Consider the following 19,391-nt stretch of genomic DNA (forward strand, 5'->3'; position numbering starts at 1 on the left):
TTTAAAGGCAGGGGAGAGGTTAAAGATCCAGAGACTGGAAATTTAAGAACTACTGGGTTAGACAAGATGAGATCTGTGGACTTGCACCATCAGCAACACTGGCAACTTGTCAGAAAACACAAATTATCAGGTCCCATCCCACACACATCTATTAAAGTAGAATCTGGAGGGGCAGGGCCCAGGACTATGCATTGTTAACAAGCTCCTAGTTGATTCTTATGCTTGCTTAATTTTTGAGAAGCACTGGACTAAAGGAAACCATGTAAAATGAAATGCAGAGGACTATAATTTTAGAAAAGACAAAAGAAAAACATTCAAAACTATAACAAGAAAGTTTTCCTAAAGATGTGACTATACAAAATAAAAGGACTTACTCTGCCACCGCTAAAAATAATAAAGAGTAATCAATACTAAAAACTCTAGGACTAAGGAAGAAATGTGGGCAGGAAAAGCACATATACAGAGGAGAAAACATTGAATTCGGACTCCTCCACAATAACATTCCAAGCCAGAAAACAGTGGTGCAGTGTCTCCAAGTTCTAGGGCAAAGAATGACTTAACCCAAAGCTCTCCTTTGAGTATAAAAGAAGGCGACATTTTCTCAAATATGCAAAAACTCAGATTATATATTGCCTACAAATTCTTCTTAAGGAAGTTGCTGAACAATGACACTATGCAAATAAAGCAATAAATAAAAGTAAAAAATTAAGGAACGTAGAAGTTATGAAAAAGGGCTAATGCGAGCATTGAATTAAATATAGAATCAAGACTAAACAAACGTAAGAATTACAGAAGGGTGTGCTTTCTCATTTTTCACAAACAAGAAGTCTCTACATACATGACCTAAAATTAAAATATGTAGCAAGAAATTGGTTTTCATAATCATTTTTTCTTACCTTAGAGGTATCATTTTTACAAACTAATATTCTTTGTGAAAAAAAGCATCTCAAGGTCAACAATTCCTTCCATTTAATACCTTCTGTTAAGTTCAAGTAAAACTAAAATTTAATTGTTTTTATTCAAAATAAAAATATGTGACGTAATGCCATTTTGTCTTTTTACTCAGTTGTCTTATATATTGTCTTTGCACAGAGAGATCTCTAGAATGATTATCTCTGTATAGCTGAACACTGAGTAAATTTTTATATTTTATTTTATACCTTAACCTTAGCAGTTTTGTTTTGTCTTAAACACTCTTAAAATTACTGAGGACACCCAAGAGCTCTTGTTCATGCAGGTTATTTCTATTGATATTTCTCATATTAGAAACTAAAACTGGAGTCTTAAAATATTTACTTCATAATAATTACAAATCTATTACATGTCAGCATAAATAACACATTTTTAAAGGAAAAAATTATAATTTGCTCCTTGAAAAATTAGTAAGATGAGTAGCACTGTTTTGGGAAACACATTTCCCAAAATGTGTTTCCCAAAACACATTTTGAGAAATCTCTTTAATATCTCACTTAAAAGAAGACAGGCCAATTCTCTTAAAGGCTTCTGCATTCAATCTGTTGTAATATGTCAAACTGAAGTATGTGAAGAAAATCCAGCTTTACGCAGACATACAAGTGGGCAGGGAAAAAAGCATTTTAGTGGCCTTTCTGATAACTATAGCTATTCTTTAACATAATATTAAAATTTGATGAGTAGTAATTTCTTAAAGGTTAATTGCTATTCGGTGTACTCACGAGAGAATAAGAATAAAAATGACAATGTCTTAGTATTTTTATGAACACATATCTGACCTATGGGACCCCTGAAAGGGTTTGGGGGACCACCAGGGGTGATGAGAACTGCTGCCTTATACTAATGTTGGATGAATATGAACAAAGTAGTTAACCTTTCTCAACCTCAATCTCCTCAGCCATTAAAATCAGAATTTTGTAATTTATTAATAAGAGTGTTAATTTCCACTGTTAAAAATATACTAAAGCGTTGTCCCCTGGTATTTTATCTTGAAGTATATTTGCTGGTTTCTGTTGCAGAAGAGTTGCTTTTAATACTAGATGAGACTCATGATCTCAGCTACCCAAGCTGATAACCAGAGGATTTGATTTCAAAGAATAATGCAAGAAGCATGTTCAAGTAGAATCTGCAAACGTTTCAATTTGTTTGTTACTGGATTATTTTGATTTTTGGAATTGCTGTGGTGGCTGTCTACTTGAGTCACAGAACTTTCTCTCTTGCAATGACAGTAATTATTTCTGGTATTACTTTGTTTGTCATTCATGAACTGACGGCCATTTATGGAAGATGCCGAAGTCAGGAGAAACCACTGCTACCCAACTAGAATTCTTGGAGTGTACACTTAACTAGGATCAAATTGAAGCTATAGCACTGGAGAAACCAAGAGACACCACCTCAGTATGATCTTATATTAAAAACGGGCATCTTTGGGCCGTTGGGCTTTTCAAAGTCTCTTGAACATTTTTAAATAGAAATCAATTCTGGCTTTAAAAAAAATAAATACACACAAAAAAGTCCCACGCTTTAGCTCAGAATTTTTCCAGAATGGGAATGCTGAATGAAAACATCAAAAACAATAATGATGTTCAGAACATCTGATGTGCTATTATTATTTGCTTAGTGCTGCACTAGGCACTTTATTTACATATTTTCATTTAATGCTCACAGCTCTGAGGTAGGTATTATTATCCACATTTCCAGGTTGTTAGAATAACTACAACATAGACAAATTAGGCATTTCTCCCATGTTCCACAGCTAGTAAGAGGTAGAGCTAAAACTGAAACCCCAAAGCCCATGCTCCTCCCCGAAAGGCAGGTCACCTGGAAAGATTATGTAACCAGGAAAAATCATTAGTAAGAAAGATAATATTCAAATATAGAAAAAGATGTATGATCTAAAGTCTCATATAAAATAGCATGTTTACACTATGACCACAACTATAGAAAGATAAAAGGACAAAAACTAAACAGAATTATGCAAAGGTAAAAGTTATTTAGGTAAATAGGAAGACCTGCGACATTTTTCCCTCAAAACAACAATCTTTTAACATTGTTTCTCATAAAAGTGATTATACTCAATGTTTCGAGATTTTTTAGATCCTAGAAGAGTTTTTCAAACTGTATTTTAATCAAAGTAGAAGAAATCACCACAGAACAGGGACTCTGCTTCGTGCTGCGACATTTCCAATGTGAATTTGAAAGACCTTAACACGCTGGCTGTATAAGGGGGCACCTTGAGTATAAAACCTGAGGGCGACTTCATCCGCCCTGAATGGGCCTGGCCCTGACAGCAACACGTACCATGCCCCCAAAGGTGTAGGGACGACTCCAGTGCATTTCCTAAGTTGGAAGCAACCCGGATGTAGCTGGAACACCTACACTAGGCTTTCATGCAAAGACCCCCTTGGCCTTGTATTTTTTTAATTATTGAAATCTTATGTTTTCCATTCAGTTCAACATTTACTAACTCAGAGTTTCCCAACCTCAGCACCACTGACATTTTGGGCTAGGAGATTCTTTGTTTTGTACATTGTAGGATATTTAGCAGCATCCCGAACCTCCACTCACCAGACGTCAGCAGTACTCACTCCTCCAGTTACGGTAGCAAAAAAACCCCTCCACACTGTCAGATAGTCCCTGCAGGGCCAAGCTGGCCCAATTGAGAAGCACTGACCTAAACGTAGCCTCAGTCCAGTAAAATGGGGAAAAACTCTATTCAAGAAGCCCTTAGGAGAAAATGAGATTACAGTTGTTGGGAGTGGCTCTCCCAAGTCCCATCTTTCTATAAGTAGCTTATAAAGGAATACACGTGAAGATTTGCAAGTACACAAAGATACGCAATTTGGAAAGAGTTTGGGAAGAAACAGGAAGGTATAAATTAGTCTCAATGAATTCAAGCTCTCTGCAACCAGAAAAACTTTCCATTGCTAGTGTGTGTACAGATCTATATTTGAAACTACATACCATGTGGACAAGAAATTTTTATTTCAGAACAATCGAAGCTAATTCGGAATCTCAGTATCTATATAAATGCACTTTGTTCGCTTTTTTTTTCCATTTGCCTAAGCAAAAAGAAGACAAGAGACTAAAAGGGCTGAGGCTGCCCACGTGCAGCAGGAAGCAACGGGCACAGCATGCAGAGGACACACCCACATCTTCCCTCATTTCATCCTCCAAGGACAGTTACTCTCCTTTTCGCAGCTGAAGACATCAATGTGAGAGAAGGCATACAGAGTAAGTGGCAGAGCAAGGGCTCCAAACCAAGGGGAGGAGGAGGCCAACAGAAGTGGTGAGAGTGACCAAGAACGCAAACTTAGGACAAAGACAGTACACCTAGACTAGGGATGATGGGTTGACAGCCCTCTTCCACCAATCATTGGTGATGTGATCTCTGGCAAGTTACCCACCATGAGCCCCAGCTTCCTGGTTTGTAAACAAGACATAAAACCATCATCTACTTTACAGGATTCTGGTCTAGTGAGGGGCGTTTAGGAGATAAGACAACAATCTGGGGAACAATGCTGTAGAACAATAAACCACATACACCCTTCGAGACTTTTTCCACACTGACTGTTAGAGAAGTTGTTGCAGGAAAGTGATTGGACAGAACACAACTTTGTGAGACAGTGTATGAGAACAGAGACCAAAGGCTCACGGGGCTAAGCCTGACAGGGAGCTGCCCAGGATTCGGGCAGGGAAAGTCCGGCAGGGACTGCTGACAGGGTGTTTAGGAATGATTTGGTTATCCACTGGTGCCCTAAGATTTCTCAGAATGAATTTCCTCCATAAAACTAAGCTTATGGTCAAGAAAGCTAAACAATTTTCTAGAAGTTTAACTGCTTAACTTGGTTTTAAATGCACAAGGCAGTTAAGCAAAAACAATTTTCTAGAAGTTTAACTGCTTAACTTGGTTTTAAATGCACAAGGCAGTTAAGCAAAAACATCAAAACAAATGTTGATTAAATCATCAGCACTGTCCAAATAATGAAGCAAGATCTGATGACCTCACTTGTAACTGTCACGAAGAGAAAAAAGGCGTAACAAGTGAACATGCAATTCTATTTTTTTAAAGGGGAAGCATAAAAAGCTTACTTAACCTTAACTTGGTTTTAAATGCACAAGGCAGTTAAGCAAAAACAATTTTCTAGAAGTTTAACTGCTTAATTTGGTTTTAAATGCACAAGGCAGTTAAGCAAAAACATCAAAACAAATGTTGATTAAATCATCAGCACTGTCCAAATAATGAAGCAAGATCTGATGACCTCACTTGTAACTGTCACGAAGAGAAAAAAGGCGTAACAAGTGAACATGCAATTCTATTTTTTTAAAGGGGAAGCATAAAAAGCTTACTTAACTCCCTATGCCCCTAACAGTCTCTATTTATTTTGCTTTTTCTCAAATACTAAAATTTAAGACTTTGAAAATTTTTATTTGTGTCTAAGAGGCAATTCTCAAGAAGTATGTGTCATATTTTTAGGTTTTGTTTATGTGGAAATATCAAATTAGTTCATATTTTATTTTACCTAACCTCATAAACAAAACCTAGGCAACACATTAAAGAGTAAGCATATATTTTTGATCTGTGTTATTTGATATTCCCCAACCTAGTCTCCAGAAAAATAAGTCTACTAAAGTATAAACTGAGTTATACTAAAGTATAAACTGATCTATGAGTTATCTACTAAAGTATAAACCTGAACAAAGCCAACTAAAAAACAGCTTCTGGTAGTGGAAAATCATCTCAGAAAAACAAGTTTCACTGGAGGACACTGCTGCTGCTAACTTAGACTGGATGCTAAACTAAGCTAGGATTCAACTATCTAAAAGCCAATTTAATTTAAAAGAACTAATGTTTGCAAACTAGTATTTAAATGAAAGGACACATTTAGGATCAGCCAACCTGCAAGAACTTCCAAGGGATAGACTCATAAAATCAAATTTCTACATCATTTGTAATTTTTTCTTTAATCAAATATTGCAGAATAGAAATTGCTAAGTGACCTCAAATAGCCACCTTGAAAATGAAGGTTTGCCACGAAGTACAAATAAAGTTCAATTTCCTGTGGGCTTGTAATATACTCTAGACCTCCATTATAGTTTTTAATCTAAGAAGTATGACAAACGACTCTAATAGTTTTAATCCAAGTTTGATAAATGGAATTTAGAATAATTAATATACTATGAGCAGTTCCCAAAACTCTATGGTATATTTTCAATTCTCTAGTAACTGCAAGAATTTCAACTTCCACATATTAACAATAGGCTACATGAAACAGCTTGGGCTTAGAGATGTCTGATTTCAACAGCCCATTTCCTTGGGGCAAAGAAGAAAGATGTGGAAACATTTCTCATTAACCACACCAACCTTTACAGTAAAAGAAATATGTGCCAATTCATAGGATGTACTCTACTTGAAAAGCATGTATGATCATTTAGTATAAACAAACACATTTAGAAACTAAAAGTTCCTGTTCAGACACAATTTCCTCTTTCCATTCATCCTTGAAAGCAGCCATTTTTAGGTGAACTGCACTCTAACTTCTGAAACAGATATTAATATATCTGTGGACAGTAACTAAGCCACCAGTAAATTACTTAATGAGCACTGCAAATACGCCCATGCATTAGCTTTATCAAATTATTCTGAACTAAGGTAAAGTCAAAGCTGATTACTGCACACTGGAGTTTTAATCTATCCGGACCAACATGACTTTTCCCTGAGCCCAGTGGGGAAGAATGCACTCCACGTTCCCCTGTTCCCTCCTTCAGTCTGCCACCCTCCTCCTGCAATAGCAACCCCTGCAGAACTGCAAAGCAGACCTGACAAGCCCACAGGCTCATACGAACCTCAGCACGAGAAATACAGCCATGAAGATTGAGAAAAAGGAAAAAACAGACCAGGAGGGTCAGCAGTTATAAGCTGAAGGGGATGGAAGTGGATGCCAGAAGATCAAAGGTGCCACCTTCCTGACAGGCAAGGAAGAAACAAATTATGTTGTTCAAAATATTACATTAGAAAGTACAAGTACTTACAAGAAACTAAGAAAGCTAGCTACTCAGAAAACATGGGCAAAAAGGCCAAAAACAGATTAAGGAAGAATCAGCATCTGTATTTGGCATAAATAAGCAACTGCTGTCCCACTAAGACTCTCGATTTCACTTAAAAAAGGAACACCACGTGTGGTGGGCAAACCATTACCACTTTCTCCTGAGGTCGGGGATGGTGGTGGGGTGGCAGCAGTAACGCTGTGTTTATCCCAGACAGTCTCCAAGATACCTACACCAAGAAAGGAAAAACTGAGTTTAAGAGAGAAATAAAGTCCAACATATGTAAATCAGATTTAGAAAAACAATTTATTGATTATCTTTGATCAAACATCAGTCTCCAAATATCCCTCTCTCAGTTACATGTTCAACTGCTTCTTGGACAGCACTACTTAGATATTTTAAACTCAATTTGTCTTCCCCACGAACCTCTTACAATTTATCTTCCCCACGAACCTGTCACCAGTCTCCTTACATTCGCTCACCATAACCAGCACCATTACACACAATCTCAGCATCTGGCCTCTGCTCTCCCCACCTTGCCTCGCCCCTACCCCACACAAAAGACCACATCATGCTAAACTGTTTGCCGGTCCTTCCACATGTGTTCTACTCTTTCTCTACCTCTGACCTGCTCTCCTTCCCCGGAATCTAAACTTGACCTTGACACCAGACTAACGCTACCTGTCTGGCCCTCAGAACTCAACTCAGCTCAGCTGTCGCCTCCTCCAGGAAGTTTTCTTGCCTGTTACACTTTACCTGCACATAACAACACACTTTCTTAAGTTGCCTTTCCTCTCCACAAGCATACACATTACTAGAGAGCAGGGGCAGTGTTTTATTCCTCTTTTTGTCTCTTCACAGAACCTGGCACTTAAGATCATAAAGCTTTTGAAAATATTTTGTTGTCAAAATATTTACTATTACAGCAAAAACAAACCCTGAATGTATCATGCTAAGTAAAAAAAGCCATAAACCAAAGGTCACATATTATATGATTCCATTTTTATGAAAGTCAAAATAGGGAAATCCATAGAGACAGAGAGTAGATTAGAAGCTGCCAGTGGTTGGAGGGCACTGAAAATATTCTAGAATTAGTGTGATAGTTGCACAATCTTGTGATTATATTAAAATCCACTAAGTTGTTACACTTTAAAATGGTGTATTTTATAAGTGAATTAAATCTCAGTTTAAAAAATTTTAATGTTCATACAGTAGAACTTAGAAGTATCAGACATGGTCCCTAACTCTAGACATTTAACACCTAGTTGGGGGTGTCAACAGCGCTCTGAATAAATAAATGCTCTGAGAGCTGGGTTTCCCCCTAGACATTTAAGGAAGGACAGGAAACAAATAAGATTACTTTTGATTAAGCATTCTTACAACCAACTTTAAGTGCCCACTACATGCCAAGCACTTCCATGAGGCATACAAAAGAAAAAGTTCCTAGACATGCAGAAAGAAACCTGGGTAGATAAGGACTTCTTTTCACTACAACACTCCTTCAAGCAAGCCCAGGCTCCTGGTGCCTCCAGGCCTCTCAGCCAGGCACCACCTCTCCTAAGGAGCAGGCCCACTGGCAGCACAGTAGTCATGGTCCTCATGACTCAGGGCACTCCACTCCTCCTACCTTCCTGTCTCATTCCTTCTATCTAGTCTTACTCTTCACACATTGGCATGGGGTGCTAATAAAACAGAGAAGATGATAAAGAATGCAACCTACAACTACAACCTAGCACACAGGGCACTGATTCCACACCTTGCCTCACTTCCCGACACACGACTTGAAATTTTCACATCTTCCTTCTCCTCCAACTTCTCCTGATCTTAAATTCAAATTATTTTAAGTAAAGTTTGCCACCTACCTTACTTAGAATGCAGTTATCAGCATTTCAATCATATTCCTATGACCTAGTCCACACCTCATTAATCACGGTAATAGTGGGGACCAATTAATGGAAGACTATAAGGAAAATAAGTTACAAATATTTTTTGAGTTTCTACCTAATGTGCTAGACACTGAGCTAGGTGCTGGGAATAAGGCAGCACATTCTTTGTTTTTATGCTCAGGTCGGTAAGAGCTAAAACACCTAATAGGAAATTCTGAGCACCAGGCCTGAGCTCTGGGTGACGCGGGCAGGCCCCTGTCTCTTGGCGCACCACCGAAGTGCTAACCTACCTGTCAGCAGCCCAAGCACCGTCTGCACCTGGTCCAGCAGCAGTTTCCGCAACTCCTCCTTCCGAGCCACACTGAGGTCTTCGCGGGGACAAGCCAGCTCTTCTGAAGTTGTCTTCAACATGATCAGCCCCAGGGGGGTTGTCACAGGGGACTGGATCAACTGCCAGGAAAATGTAAGTTCTGAGTAGACTATTTTAGCCATTAAGGTATAAAGAGGACAGAGTAACATCACACCTGTGAAGTACCTGTGTGTTTAATTTCACATAAATCAATGCTTTAGAAAAATGACTTAAGAGTACATTTATGTACCTCTTAATCATTCAAAATATATTCTCATTTTATTTTAAAAATGAAACGCTAATACCATGAGCTTAAAATAAAAAACAATGCTCTTTTACATCAATATCACAATTTTTATACATGTCCAGATTCCCAACAGGGCCTTGGTTATTTTGCCCAGATAAACATATTAGTGATTAAAATATGTGTAAACCAATTTGTGATATCTTTTCAACATTCAGATCTTAAATTGACTTCATATTTCTAAGCTTTGCATGTTTCACGCCAAGTTCAAGTTTAAACATGTGGCAGGGCAGAAATGGGCATACACATCATTAAACTATAACTATGGTTATGATTTTGCAAATACCCATGCAGCAAATTAAGTTACTTTCTCTTGCATCTGCAACATCCACTATACCATAAGTTTCCTTAAACAAAAAGACAGGAAAAAAAGGTTCACCATCGACAGCATAACAGTATTTATCTTTCTAATCAATTTCACAAAAATTCAAAGCACTACTACTGCATTTATTTTTCAGTTTCCAGAAACGGTAAAAGTAAACAAGGTGCCACTAAAATTCTCTGTTGAGTTATATGCAACAATCTATAAGAAAGCAAACAATTTAAGGAACACGTGACCATTTTCTTAAATCATAATTAACTTTAAATGTAGTTCCTTCTCTGATACAAATAAAATTTTTATTTACTCTCAGGGTTGGGCCTTGTTAGTACTTGGATGGGAGACCACTTAGGAAGACCAGGTGCTGTAGGTGTAAAAAAAATTTTATAAAATAAAGGATTGTAAGCAAAAAAAAAAAAAAAATTTATTTACTCAATCTACAAAATGAAAGCCTTAGGGAAGAAGAGGACACCAAGAACTACACCCAGACAGAACATATATTTTCCAATTCAAGAAACACGGGGCCTTTTCCTTTCCCTTGAACACAACTCTTCCCACTGGAGACGAAGGAAAAGTTCATCCCCAAAGAGTAGGAAAAGTACTCAATAATGAGAACTTATGATAAATTCAACTGCCCTCAGAAGCAGCATTATGTAAAATCAGCAGCAACTAACGGCGTGTTACAAATGCTTTCTGTGGGTAACAGAAGGAAACTATACTTTTGGTGGTGATACTGAGTATACAGACATTGAGTTATAATGCTGTCCGCCTGAAATTTATATGATGTTATTAACCACCATTACTTCCATTTAAAAAAAAATGCTCTCTATTAAATCAGTTCTCTTGAACACTAAAATTTCAAGTACATCATCTACAAGTATTCTCTTCATTTTCTACAAGTTTGGACTATTTCTAACACCAACTTAAATTCAGATGATGCAGTAGGAGAAGAACAGGAAGCTGTCATCTAACAAATTTTCTTTCCATAATAAAGCAGAACTGACCTTTCATAAGCACCTCTTTCCATTTGGAAACCTCTGGGTTATCCATCTGTACTTTATAACAGAGGTCTCCAACCTTTTTGGCACCAGGGACTGGTGCTCGTATGAGAATCTAATGCCCGATAATCTGAGGTGGAGTTGAGGAGGTGATGCTAGCGCTAGGGAGCGGCTGAAAATACAGATGAAGCTTCGCTCGCTCGCCACTCGACTCATGCTGTGCTGCCCAGTTCCTAACAGGCTACAGACCAGTACCAGTACCAGTCCATGGCCCAGGGGCTGGGGACCCCTGCCTTATAAGATTTCCATTACTTCCTTCCTTTCACTTCTTTCCGTCTCCACCTATCATGTCTCCATTTTCCCCCAAGCCCTCAACCTTACTCTCTCGGCCAGAATGACCCATACTACCAAATATTCCATTTGGCAATACATTTTCCTGTAGATATGAAATGCTTCTGTGCTCCCCAGAAATAAATTCCTACAATATAGAAAATGTATCTTAAAGCCCTCCTTTCTTTCATCCTTTGAGAGAAGGGGAGACAGGCAAGAAACAGGCTGAAAATGAAAGTTATTCTCTTTTTGAAAGAACAGACTGATAAGATGTATAATTTTACTTCTCACTAGCTTTATGTCCAGAATGTTTTTTATTATAATAGTGTTTCCTTTTACCATCTTCACATATATAATTTAAGTTCATAACACAGGTAATCTCTGTAATTTATTTTAACAGAGAGAATAGCACTTTTAGGTTGAAAATCAAGTTCAGGTTCTTAGTGTGAGGTTCTGAAAAGGTACAACAATTTTTACTACCAATCACAGGAGAAAAGGCAATTTTTTCTTATGCTGCTTGCCCCTTAATTATCTGGCCTCAGGTGCATTGTGACCAAAGGTCCAGCTCAGTAGATTTCAGGAATCTGAAGAATAGACTCTAGAAAGGTGGTATGTGTGCCAGTACATGGGAGGAGGAAGGAGACAGAACAGTGGTCAGTTTTGACTTCAACTACTTCTGCAAATATCCTTCTGGGGCCCTGAATCAACTCCTCTCTGCCAGGTATGGTAGTTCCCACAATTGTAGCATAAACTGCATAGATGCCCCCAGCCAACTGTCACAGAGTTAAATTTTTTAACTATGCATCCCAGACTGCAAGCAGACCAGAATGAAACTAAACTCAAAAAAACCTTTTAGACAAGGTTTAATCAAAGGATTGTATAATGGTGAAGTTGATTCCAGAACCAGTTTGGTCTATTTTACCAATATCTGAAGAAAAGGTTCACTTTATCATTATCTGAATTGTCAGCAACTGAACACCATTCATTCTCGAGATGGCTTTCATGCCACTCACTGGTTCTCATGAACAAATAAGCAGCAGAAAATAATACAATCGGAAGGAAAGGATTTTAAAGATCACCAGGTCCAATCCTCTCATTTAACAAAGAAGGAAATACAGGCCCACATAGCAGCAGGGCCTACTGAAACCAAATATGATCTGACAAGAATGGATGCAGACCCCAAATCCGCTGCCTCCCAACTCAATGCTCCTCCCACTATGGGGTGTTTCAAGGTCACGAAGGCTGCATGAGGTTAAAAAGTCATTTCTGAAGGTGTAGAAAGAGGGAAGTGGTAGAGGACAGCAGAAGACAACTAGCCTTTTTAAATCTCCATGAGCACTTCACCTAAAAATGCTCTTCCAAATTCTCATTTATCATCTGTAATTATACTTCAAGGGTAGACAAGAAATATCTGTTCTTCAACAAAGGAGCTGGATGAAAACATGGCTCTTCCTCACTTCCTACTGGCTCACACTCCATGGCTCCTTCTCACGGGACATGCCGCTAACCCTCCCAGGGATGAACCCAGTTAGACCTCCAACCTTCTTGGTCTTTCCATCCCCAGTGGACTTCCCAGCTCCCACCTAAGAGAGCCATGGAGAGTTACCACAACTGTCCTCAGCTTGGAGTGAAGGTAAGTGAAACAGAACCAGCAAAGCCTCTCACCTCGTATCCTACCACTCCAGGCTCCCTGGTCTCCTCAGGTTCTCTGCACTTTCTATATTCCCTCTGCCTAAAACACTGTTCCCCAGGATACCCATATGGATCACTCCATCACTTCCACTCAGGTTTCTGCTCAAATGTCTACTTCTCAGAAAAGCCTTCCACAATCATCCCGTCTAAATAACACTCCTGATATTCCCTTTCTCCTTACCCTGAGTTTAGTTTTCATCATAATACTTTAATAACCTGCAAGTATTTATCTGCTCATTGTCTACTGATCCCCACCACACCCCCGAGAATTACAACTTCCATGAAGACAGGACACTGTATTTGTTCATTACTACATCCTTACATGCTTAGCACATGGCTGGTATTCAACAAATAGTTTACTGAACAAATGCATGAATTTCGTTTACAGTACCAATTCAATAAAACTCTAGATAAATGAACAAATAACACAAAATTGAATGAAGAATTTGTTGGCCACTTTGAAAGGCAATCTGAGAGAAGCAATACTGATGTTGAGTTTTTTTTAATTGCTGCATCATTCAAATGATTTGTAGGAAGAGCAGACAGACTGTTAGAAAATGGTATTGTTCTGTAAAATCCTGAACCTACAGTCAGTGAGATTATAAACAACTTTTTTTTTCTATAAACTGAAGGGTAATACCCATTTCCGGCATACTCGAGACTGTCTCAATAACATGACAACGTTTCTAGCTCTAAAATATGAATCGAATGAACAGCATCTCCCTCGTGGCTTTCAGGTTACACCTATTGCACAATGACTTCCAAATCCTGACCTATATATAGTCAGATCTCACAATTCCCAATGTCTCACTAGATATACATGGAAGAAACATACAAATCTTAAATGCATTTTCTGCCAAACTGAATTCACCACTTTCTACTGAAATTTAATCCTTTCTTCATTCCTGGCCTGGAAAATCTGCTACCTATGCCTGAAATCCAGAAAGCATTCTAGAATCCCCCTTCCTCTCACCCCTACCACCTAGTCATTGCCTCTTGACTGTCTCCTAAGTACCTTGCCTCTCTCCACCAAGCAGGAGCTCTGCATAGCTTAGGTCACCTCATCTCACTTAGATTTTGCCAACAGCAGCCTTACTGGCCTCCTTCGCATCAGCTTTGCCCCTCCGCAATCCAGACTCCACACAACTGCTAAAGCTGTCATTCCATCATTAAAAAGGTGCCGTTTTCTCCCTTCTCCAAACTTTTCATTAGCTTGCAAGGAAGGTATGACTTAAACATCAAAGCCCCCCTGTGAAGATCAGGCCCTCCCTGGTCTGGCCCCTGCCGGTCAATCTAGCTTCTTACTCTACCACCCTACCACCTCTCATCTCATTACCAACAACACGGAAAATACCTCGGCTCCTGAGTCTAAACGCTACACCACCACTGCACTCTGCATACACTTTATTACAGTAATTGTCATATTATTGGATAATCACTGTTTGTATAGCTATCTTGCCACTACATTATGAAGGCCTCATCCTTGTACTCCAATACTTGGCACAGTATCTAACAGGCTTTCAAATATTTGCTGAACAAAATTTCACAAGAGGTTAACAAAGCAAATGGATTTCCCCAGCCCTTTCTCCACCGCACAAAGGTACAACATGTCTCAAGAATATAAAGTTACATGAATCTATCCTACAATGAATGACCTCGCTACTGCAGTTCCAAAATGCGAATCTTAAAACTCTTCTTCAAGACAAAGAAATAATCACTTCCACAAACAATTTACAGGATAAAGTTTCCTTAGCTATATCCTTACCTGTAAAATGTTAGTAAAAAAGTCATGGTAGAACATAGGCCAATCTTGACGGCCAATATCAACAATAACTTTGCAGAGCTTGTTCCGGATAAAGTAAGGTAAGGTTTTGTGGTGAGCCAAAAGGAGTTTGGGTAGGCAGCTACGGATTTCCATCTTATCCTGAGATGGGACCCCAAGCCACATTTTATTGATCAGATTCTGAAAAACAAATACACATCTTTTAAGTTAGCGATCAATACACAAAATTTACTGGTTTTCAACCAATGGTTGACTATATCACTTCAAACAAGAAACCCTAATTTTAAACAAAGGTTTGAGGCAATTTGGCAATAAGAGTGAAAAAAAAAAGTATATTCAAATCTTGAAACAACAATCCTAGGAAGATCTGCTAAATTTAATGGAAACAAAAAGCTGTATATGTAAAAACTTTCTATTATACCACTGTCTCTAATTCACCAGAAAATAATGACAGAAATAAAAATAGGAAAATAGAATGGTGAATAATGATACAACCACTTAAACGGGAATGCAGTATAAAGGTAAGTTGGAGAAAAATGCAGAATACAAAATGACTTGAGCCATATGATTGCTATAATTAGATTTTTAAAAAAGGAAAATTTGGGGGTTGGGATAATAATATTATGGGTATTATCCCTCCTGCCAAACTGTTTTTCTTTATCTTTCTTTTTTAAATGATAACAAGGAAGAAAAAGTTATATGTTACCACAAATGACCAGCCTACCTAACCCAACCTTACCTTTCTGAGAAAGATGGAGAGGTACCCCAGAATGCCAGATATCCTGATAAAGACAGAACGTGGAGAAGCCCCTGAGCTGAGTTACCACTGTTTCTCAGGCATCTGTACATCAAAGCTAAAGCCTAGTGCCAATGACATGGCAACGTGACAATAAAATACTTTTCAGAACAGTATAAAATTATGTGACAACTTACTATAAAATTATGTGACAACTTACCTCAAAAACCGTCAAACTGTACATCATCACATAGTCATTCCTAGTGCTGGAAAGAAAATACAGGCAGAATCTCCAGGCTCCTATTTGCTGGGCAAAGTTATTAAGAAGCTCCTCTGGAAAAGTTAAATAGCAACAAAAGAAGGCTATAAAAATACATGAAATTAATTCAAAGCTGGGCTGTCTTATTATTTTTTTAAAAGCCTTTCTTCATATATGTAAATGATGTCAAAATCAACTCACAAAATCCAGCTAATTCTTCAACATAGAAAGGACAGCCCACACAATATTTTCCCAATTCTGGGTGGCCAGGAACATTGACGGTGTTCAGCTATCTAAAAGCCAGTAAGCTTGCTACAGACACATTTTTAGGCAGAGAAACTCACTGTTAAAGTTCTTACTTAACCTACCTTGTGGATAGACAATTGTAAGAGTATCATTTCACCTTATAAATGACAGCTAATTGTTAACTCGTTTCCTTTGGGATAGGAGCTACAGTATATCCTCCTTACTCACACTGTTCACACACACACGTACACACACACAGCTTGAGAATTAGGAAAAAATTAAAACTAACCTTATAAATAAAGGACAGAAAAAAATGCAAGAGAACTCAAGATAACTAATTCTCTTCGTTTGGATTGGTTTTATTTTTAACTACCATCCAAAAAAAGTAAATAAGAATAGCAATCACAGGAGTTGCTAGGAGCAGCCCTGTCCACACCAAATCAATTAGAAACGGTTTTCCTGCCCCTTAGGCTTCTGGTAGCATCAGCCAGAACAGACAGCAAGCGTTAAGAGTCTGTCACCATGTTTCTGGACACGCTGCCCCTTAGTCACCTTAACCTGCTGCACTGGTCATGAAATGTTAACAGAAAAAGGGTAAAAATACAAAGACAACCACCTTGAGAGACTCTAGGAAGCCCATGCAAAAGCAGGAAGCACAGAAACCCATTCTAATCCTAAAGTCACTGCTTTGGTAGGCCCTGTAACCTAAGCTAAATGCGCCAGACGGTCTCATTAAAAATTCCACGAAAGGAAACTGATGGCCTGCTCTTATAATTAAGGAGAAGTTTCTACCCCAGAGATGAAGTCACACCAGAGAGAATGAGCTCTGGCTGGAAATGAGGAACTTCGGCTCTATACTAGACTTGGCCACTAATTCACTGAGTCTGATCCCAAGTGAACCACTGCTCCTCTTTGATGCTTCGGTTTCCTCCACTGTTAAAATGACCAGATTTTCTCTTAAGGTTCCCCGCTAACAGCTCTATCTCTAGAACACTTACAACACACCTTTGGTAGAGAGTGGGTGGAGCCCCTATAATAATAAAAGGCCTCTCTCCTTTCTCCCACTTAGCTAGGAATGCCTTTAGTTTATCTTACAACATCAAAAAAGAAGCAAGAAATAGTTCCAGCCCACATACTCGAATAAAGCTATGAGGATTAGGTACAAAGAGACCTGAACTAAGACACACCCACTCTATAGAACCAAACCCCCGGATTCTCCTTAGCCTGAACTTAAATCAGACATTTGTAATATCTGGTTATTTAAAGACATTTTTAAATCAGATTAGAATACAAACACATTCAGAAGGTTCTACTTTTAATTCATGAACACGGAAAGTGAGCAATATTTGCCTGGCAAATCAAAAACTAAGAGAAAAACCAAAAGCATTTTACATATAAGCTAAAAACAAAGCTTAAAACAGACTGAGGTAAGGGAAAGATCCTTCACCTTCTTTGGTAAAAATCACCAGTGATATATTTACTGTAAGGTACTTTGGTAACATAAAACTAACAGGGGGATCACTCTAGGGGCAGGAGAAGGGTCTGGCCAACTGAGTAATAAGAGAAGATCTAGGGAAGCAAGGGGAGCAGATCTTCTAAGCCAGCGGTCCCCAACCCCTGGGCCATGGACTTGTACCAGTCCATGGCCTGTTAGGAACCAGTCACACAGCACTAAGTGCAGAGTCGGGCAAGCAAGCAAAGCTTCATCTGTATTTGTAGCTGCTCCCCAGCACTAGCATGGGTGCACCTCAACTCTGCCTCAGATCATCAGGCATTAGATTCCCATAGAAGCACCAGTCCCTGGTGCCAAAAAGGTGGGGGACCACTGCTCTAAGCCAAATGACAGTTTATCCACTGGGCTCAGCTTCTGTCAGTATGCTGTTTAGAAATGCTCTGGGCACTCCCTCAGAAAAGAAAGGTATGTACAGGGCAAGCCCAAAAGAGACACCAAGTTTAAAATTAAGAGAGATAAGAAGTTAGCATCTACCAGGAACTGATATGATGTTCACAGTATCCAAGAGAAAAATGGGCTATAGCCAAGGTCTACTGGCCACCTGGAAATCCAAACCCCAATCAAGCTTTGGACCAAAGGCAGAAATCAGCCATAACACTTAACTAGATCAACGTGTTAGAGAGGCCAAGTGGGACAGAGAAATGAGTTCCACATAGAAAAAGGCCTCCAAGGAGGTGAAAGCAATGAATGTAAGGTCAGTACAGACATCCAAGGGAAAGCCTTCAGGTTTGAATTAAGAAAAATATTTTTCTTTTTCAAGTTCAGGGGTTAAATGAGGACTCAGAGAGAAAAGGATTATTCTAGGACCACAGTGCAACATGTCCCTGAGGCAGAGATCTGACACCTGAATATACTTTCTAGTTTACAGTACACTTTAACGAATATTATTCATGTCCATGAAAATAAAATTCAAAGAGGTTCTAGGAGGTGCTGAGGTTTCCGAAAGACTTGAAGTAATTATACCTATACCTCTCTGTTGTTTGAAGTCTTTATTCACCAAAGCTTGCAGAATGGGCGAGGTAACAGTGGAGATAAGGAAAAAGCAGCAAGAAGCCCCCAAAGGTAATAATATTGATTAAAGGCTCTCTGGGCAGTAGATGAGGTGCAGCTTAAACATTTATACACGAAAAACATGTTCATTTTGACATTTTTATGAGTTTTCTTAAACTAACAGTCACAGACTTCTTAGAAAGTTCAACACTGCTGAAATTAAGGAGAAGCGGGGAGAGCTTTCCCACACTTCACCAAAGGAAAGAAAATCCATCACTATGGACTACGGTGGGCTCCCTGGCAGCTAGATTTGCAGCCCTCACCAGCCACCAACCAGCAGAACCAGAACAAAAAGACAAGAATTCAAGGAGAAACATGCAGGCTTGACCAGTCAAAGCTACCAACTCCTTCCTCCCCACTGGGGCCTTTCCATTATAAATGACTCTTTACAACTCAACACTTCACTTACCTATCTCACGTTTTCTTTCATTGGTTGTACAGTCATGAAAAAACTCTGTCATCAGACTTTCCAATGCCCTGAGGGAGGCTTCTTCAGATGCCTAACAAAGGAATTTGGGGGGGAAAAAAAATCAATAAACTATATCTTTAGTTCTACTGTTTCTCAGTTCCTTCCAGGTCACATTCAACAGCAATTGTAATTCACTTCCTCAAAACATTCTTCAAATACGTGGTATAAGCCAGAAAAACTGAAGGGAATTTCCCAACTGGCTCGAAACTCAAAGTTTTAGTATACTCTATAAATTCATGCTACTGTGAAATCGATTTTCAATTATTTATGCTAAGAAAAAGGAAGCAAATAATTCACGATTTCATTCTGGAAACATAATGAAAGCAAATTAGCAGCCCCTGGCCCTGGCTAAATAGGCAAGGTGAAAACATTAAGGAGAAAGAGTAGGGTTCCCTACAGACCATCCACCAACAATACATTTGCCCCATAATTAGCCA

The 19,391-nt window shown here is 38.8% G+C and overlaps 1 protein-coding gene across 1 annotated transcript in view; it reads right to left on the bottom strand.

Moving 5' to 3' along the window:
* XPO6 (exportin 6) overlaps window positions 1–19,391 on the bottom strand; it is a 98,044-nt gene that overhangs the window by 48,188 nt on the left and 30,465 nt on the right. The window contains 5 exon segments of the mRNA XM_006914223.3: window positions 7,172–7,249; window positions 9,197–9,356; window positions 14,664–14,861; window positions 15,638–15,750; window positions 18,895–18,985. Of these exon segments, the coding sequence (XP_006914285.1) occupies window positions 7,172–7,249; window positions 9,197–9,356; window positions 14,664–14,861; window positions 15,638–15,750; window positions 18,895–18,985 (640 nt within the window).

This window comes from Pteropus alecto, unplaced genomic scaffold, assembly GCF_000325575.1.
Source record: "Pteropus alecto unplaced genomic scaffold, ASM32557v1 scaffold44, whole genome shotgun sequence".
Taxonomy (NCBI): Eukaryota; Metazoa; Chordata; class Mammalia; order Chiroptera; family Pteropodidae; genus Pteropus; species Pteropus alecto.